General features: G+C 34.6%; 1 protein-coding gene across 4 annotated transcripts in view; it reads right to left on the bottom strand.

Moving 5' to 3' along the window:
- Positions 1 to 506: 506 nt before the first annotated feature.
- Positions 507 to 6,000, bottom strand: part of NCKAP1 (NCK associated protein 1) — a 60,907-nt gene continuing 55,413 nt past the window's right edge. For all 4 annotated transcript variants that reach the window (XM_074829668.1, XM_074829669.1, XM_074829670.1 and 1 more), the window contains 3 exons: positions 4,967 to 5,076; positions 2,180 to 2,269; positions 507 to 1,566 (listed from right to left, as the gene is read on the bottom strand). In XM_074829668.1, the coding sequence (XP_074685769.1) occupies positions 1,450 to 1,566; positions 2,180 to 2,269; positions 4,967 to 5,076 (317 nt within the window). In that variant the 3' untranslated portion in view covers positions 507 to 1,449. The remainder of the gene's footprint in view (positions 1,567 to 2,179; positions 2,270 to 4,966; positions 5,077 to 6,000) is intronic.

Raw genomic sequence — 6,000 nt, 5'->3', positions numbered from 1 at the left:
CACAACAGCTCTTTCATAATAGAAAAAGTTACCAGCATGCACAGAAGTTGCATCAAGAACAGGGGCTCTATACAATGTCCAGAGCCTGTTGAGAAACACATAGCTTTTATATGCTATGGATTAAAGAGCACAACCATCTGGTCAGCTTTCAGGCTAAATGAGCCAATGCTATCCTGCACGCCAATTTGCACCATTGATAAAAAATGCCTATTATACATCTGTCTCAGTAATGGCTGATGTTACGGTTTTAGCAACACTCTCCTGTTTTATTATTATTTCAAGTTTTATACTTTAACAATACACTTATTTCTATGGGTACAACTGGCATCGCTACATACTATATAAATGCTTTTCTTGCTTTATTATGTAAAATCAAGATTTAAAGGATAATGGCACTAAACTGGCACTTTTTACATTGTTTTTAATTCCTTCTTCCGACTTTTTACAAGATTCACTATTGCAGAAGCCAAAAGGTGAAGGATTAAAAGAAGTCTTCACATAAAAGCTCTAAGGATTGATATTTAATGAACTGTGAGATGTAAATCAATGCACAACAGCACAGTTTAAGCTTAAAATACTAGGATAACATTTATATTAAAAATAATTCACCTACAGATAATACAGTCTAGTGTTTATTGTATGTTATGGAAGGTACACTTGAATTTCAAAAATTTAAAACATATAAAAAGTGGTTAAGGGCTAACATTTTATCAACATGTGATAAATGTGTAAGAATGTTTATTATACAGCAGGGTACAATGGTAGTGTTAATGCCAACAGGGCACCACAGAAGTTAGTTTAAAAAAAATTTCCACTATGCTTTATACAAACAACACCACTTGCTGTTGTTTAGAGTATCAGGAGAGGATCTCCGTCTGAAGGATAAGCAGTCCTATAACATTTTTAATGTTAGATAGTGTCATAGTACGTAGATTCGTGAATGTTTCAAAATAAAACTAGAAATGCTGTAATTACTTCACAGAAATGCACATCCAATATTTGTTTTCAATAAGAACAATAGGTACAAGATTATAACTCTCCCTATATGAAATAATTTACACACAGATGAAAGCTACACTATCTAAAATAATCACTAAATACATTTTTCTTCTGGGAAATAAACAAGCAATTTTTGTTTTGCATGATCAATATCAAAAAACATATAGCAGAAGTAGTATTTTTTAAACATAACTGATGCTCTAAAGTAACAAAAAAAAAAAAAGAAATGAGAAAAAATAGTTTCCATGAATGTGCAACCTAAAATCAACCAAGCTTATATTGTAGTACAACCATATTAAGAAACCACTGATCAGAAATACAACTTTATGGAAAAAGTTTATAATCCACAAAACTGTTCATCAGGCCATAAAGTAAAATAGCTCCACAGTTTACAGATAAAACTGAGGCCACATAGATGCGTGCTATGTCTTATCTCCAGTAAGTAGATAGTTAGGCAGAGGATGTAACACTTTGTTTGTAGACAGCATGGTATGCATTTCTCAGCAAGACGTAAGGGAAACAAGACTCCAAGAGATCCATTGTCAGGAATGGAGACTCCTGCACAATCTGAAAAATACCAGGAACACAAGGTTTGGCAGAACACTTTCTACTGCCTGCTGCTGATAATCTATTTCATGGAAATACTGCTGGTTTGCACCCACAACACCACTCACACACTTCACAGCAGAAAGAAATAACACAAAGTTTAAATGCTTGGGAGAAACACATTGCTGTAAACACATCACTTCTCAAAGCTAGTCATTTAGTTTTCATATATATATAGTCATATAGTACTCCTGCCACTTCCAAAAGATACAGAACACTGAAAGGAAAACCTCTGAGCAGAGATTTCCTCTCCACACTCTGAACAGTGCTTCTTTAATGTGAAATTTCATTTTATTATTTTATGTACTAAATGATCAATGAAAATGATCTGAACAATGTGATACAATGTTCTAGGAAACAAAGGACAATGGTAAAAATGCGTGTGCGTGTGTTGGGGAAATGAAAAAGATTAATTTCCGACATTAGAATGCCAGGAAGAATGACATAAAAAATTATTGCCACTGGTTGATGAGCTGTTACAACACACGAGGTGACAGCCAACCCCCCTTGTTGAACGACGCAATGTGGAGCCTATTCCTTAAGTCAGTAACACATAAAATAAACAAAAGCTTACCATGTCTAGTAGTAGGTAAACAGATTCTCTGTTCCTTGTAGTAGTTTTGTCCGTCTCCTGGCCAATCTTCAGTAGACTAGACGATGCAAGCTACGTAAAAATGAGTATTTCAAATCAATAAATAACGCACTGATTAACTTTTGCTATTTTGCTATACAGGCACACACACACACAGCCTCTCTGAAGAAATCAATGCCCTAGCCAACAGACACTGCAGTGTACTAATAACTACAAAGGAAAGTAAGTAATGCTGAACACACGGACCATCACCAGGCTTTAGTCTCAATGAGCCATTTTTGTTTATTTCTAGCAGTGTTTAATAAGCCATTATGTGCTATTTTAATAAGAAAAGTGAATTAATTTATTGCAGAGAACTTTTGGTTGTAATCAGTAGTTGACCATTATAAAGCTTACTGAAATTAATGACAGAACTTCCATGGGATCAAGACTTCACTTTCTCTGTCCCTCCCAAAATGCATATAAACTTGCTGCACTTTGGTCAGTTTTAAAGTGATTGCAGTTTTTATTGTTTGAAGTTATACCCATTTTGCAATAGAAGGACAAATAAGTTTTACTTCTTAAACTATGTTTTTAATTGAAGAAATCTCATCCTAAATGTAAATGAATAATATTTTATCAGACCATAAGCAACCCTACAATACTAGTTTTAAGAGATATCCTAGAAACTTGTAACACATACTTAAGTATTTACAAGCTCAGGATGACAGAATACAGTAAAATACTGAATTTGCAGATGCATTGATAACCCACGTTTTCATGCTTTACAGAAATTTGAAAAACAACTCTTTTCAGCTTTTTGATATACAATCATTTATGCCCTCGCACCAAGCAATGGCAATGTGCCTAAACCACATGTTTACCAGAAATGGATTTTAACTTAAAATGCTAACTTTAAAATCTAAACTAATTTAAAACTTTAAATCAAGATTCCTCTTGAACAAATTCTGTCATTAATCAATTTGTAATATAGAGTGAACGTGCATACTTCAAAATAACCGTAGCACATACTTATCAGTATTAGATAACCTAGTAAGTTTTTTCTGTATTTAATTAACTCTGACAGGAAAGCAGATCATCTCCAGCAGTACATTTTCTTCTTAAGAGAAATGTTATTCTTTCAGACTAACATTAAATGATACATAAAAGGTGTTAGAAAAGAAAGATTATCAAAATATCTGAACCGTCAAGTCAGTCCGTGCAGTAAAAGCAGTGGTATGAAACCAGTTCGTAAACACTGAAAAAATGCAAACCTCATACCAGAAGTGGTTTTTATCACATGAAACTATACTGGTTTCCTTCACTTGTCAAATGTATGCAACTTGACACAACCATTTCTCTTTCATCTTTTACAGCCAGCAGTTGCATTAGACAAGGTCAATGGCCAAAGGTTTTTTTTGTTTTACAAAATGAAATGAACTTCCAGAAATGGAAGATCCTTTTAAGAAGGGGGGATGGGAAAGAAAAATTGTTTCTGTGGACTTGTAGTTACAGAAAGTTATCATTATCCCACCTCTATAAGTTTAGATGCTAATAGGCACCTAAAATAAGGGGGGGAGAAGAGGTATTTTTTCATATTTCAAGGCCAAACAGCAAAAATCAAGAATCACTCAAGATCAGTGGTAATTTTTAAAAATGAAAGTGAAGCTGCCGTTTTAGCCTTTAGTTTCCCTTCAAGTATCAGCTAATTAAGAAACACTTTAAAAATTCTACTTCTACTCGAGCAGCACACCAAAATGTATTTAAAATGCATCACCACCACCTAAGGGCGTTCAATTTTTTTTCTAAGAATCACTAAGGGTTTCAGAAGCTTTGATCTTCAACCTACTCTGAAGCATAAAAATTCCTCTCCTCAAATATCCGTGTAACATACTGCTATCAGACAGTTACTGCTTAAGAAGGGCAGGCATGTCAAAAGGTACAACTCAAAAGCCACTCTGGAGTTACCTTCTTTGAAAAAGTAAAATAAACTAGAGTCCAACACATCATGGGAAAAGGTCTGCTAGACAGAATCTTGATTTTATATGCATTGTACATTTCTTTTTCCAGTCATAGGCCACGCAATGTAAGAGATGGTATGTGCTAACATGCTAACGATTATACTGGAAAAAAAATTATGACACTTGTATTGATTTGCTACTGTTACTTTTCAACATCACATATAGCTGACTATTGCTAAAGGACTACTACTAAATTTAATCTACGTATAGACTTGTATTAACAATATGCTTTTCTCTCTTGTGCCCCAAAATCAGATTTTTCTGAAATCAATTGCATTGCATCCCAAATTAATATTACATTTTCCACCTGAATCTGAAAATACTTCCTGAAGCTAATAGGTATTTTTCCTGTTAAGATGCGAATTTTAACCTATTGCTAGACTTCAAAAAATAACTTACCCACACCTGATTTTCTCCTTATCAAAATCAACACAGTATTATACAATAACTTTAGTTTCTCTGCAATCTATCACTACAGGAAAATAAGTGACATTACAAGCATTATAAAGCAATATTGCTACTGGAATATATGTTGGTTAATCAATACTCATTCATACGAATCTAAATCTTTATAGTATGCCCTTGTGGTTAAGATTACAGTGACAATCAGCCATGAGTAAAGGTAACACTTGCAATGACAAACACATTGTTAGTTTAATGACAGCACTGTGCAAGCTAGACTATGTATAAAAATGGACTGAGGGGCATTAGGGGGTTAAAGTCCCCCTCTTTTTAGAGGAGCTAGCTTTAGAAATGAAGTTATACATACGGCCAAAAATTCTTTAAGACGGTCTTCAATGCTTCCCTTGTGGATGGTAAATAAAGCTGCAGCAATCTGGTTGATAGCTTTTGCCAAGCAATGAATGTTGTTGCAATGCCCTAAACAAAAATGTATATAAGTTACCTCAGCATCCTGTTTGAAGATGACAGTAATTTTTGGAAAATATCACCAAAGAGTAAACAGAGTTGTCACAACGAAAGATCAACTTTTAGCAGCATCTCACACAAGAGCAAAGTACCACTGCTTTGAACTTGGTATCAGGAAAGTACAAATCTCCCTTCTGGATGCTGTAATGGTCACAATAACCTGATGAAAATCCCCGTGGCTTTTAAAAACAAGGAAAAATAATATACTGGAAGTTTATTTGCCTTCTACATAACTTGAGAGTATTACCACTAGACTAGCCTAAAAAGACATGTGCAAGCAGGATTTTTTCAAGCTAACTGGCTATTTTTCGCCCCTCTGTGTAAATGAACAAGTTGTCATTCCCAGACAGCACTGACTCAAGACAGCTACAGGAACTCAAGAACAAAACTGTCAAATTGCTAATTGCTGTACATAACAGCATGCCTAAAATCCACCCAGGCTTCAGAGGCCTGGAAGGTGATTAAATGACACCAATTTTCAAAGACAGCGGAAGAACTGCTCCTCAGTAAGCCTGATATCTCTAGGCAAATTAAGTCAAATCAGAACTTTAAAACGAAATTAATAGACACCTTGGCAAATATCTTGGGAAAGTGCCAGCATATGAAAAGGAGGAGGTGTTTGAAGGAGTTAAGAAACATACAAGCACGCAAACACTACTGATTCTTAACAATTCGTTTTGGCCGTTGCCAAGCACTGAGCTCATTTTTTCATTCAGTCATTTAATAACTCCAAGATGATGCCTGAATAGCAAAGTCAGCTAGACCCCATCTCTCCACATGAGAAAAATTAATTTCCCCCCACACGCTTTATTACTTACGTAAAATTAATTTTATCTATCATTTTATTGCACAATTTACTAAATGTCATAATATCTA

This window comes from Strix aluco, chromosome 6 (assembly GCF_031877795.1).
Source record: "Strix aluco isolate bStrAlu1 chromosome 6, bStrAlu1.hap1, whole genome shotgun sequence".
Taxonomy (NCBI): Eukaryota; Metazoa; Chordata; class Aves; order Strigiformes; family Strigidae; genus Strix; species Strix aluco.
The sequence above is the reverse complement of the archived record's forward strand: the minus strand, read 5'-3'. Positions and strand labels throughout refer to the sequence as shown.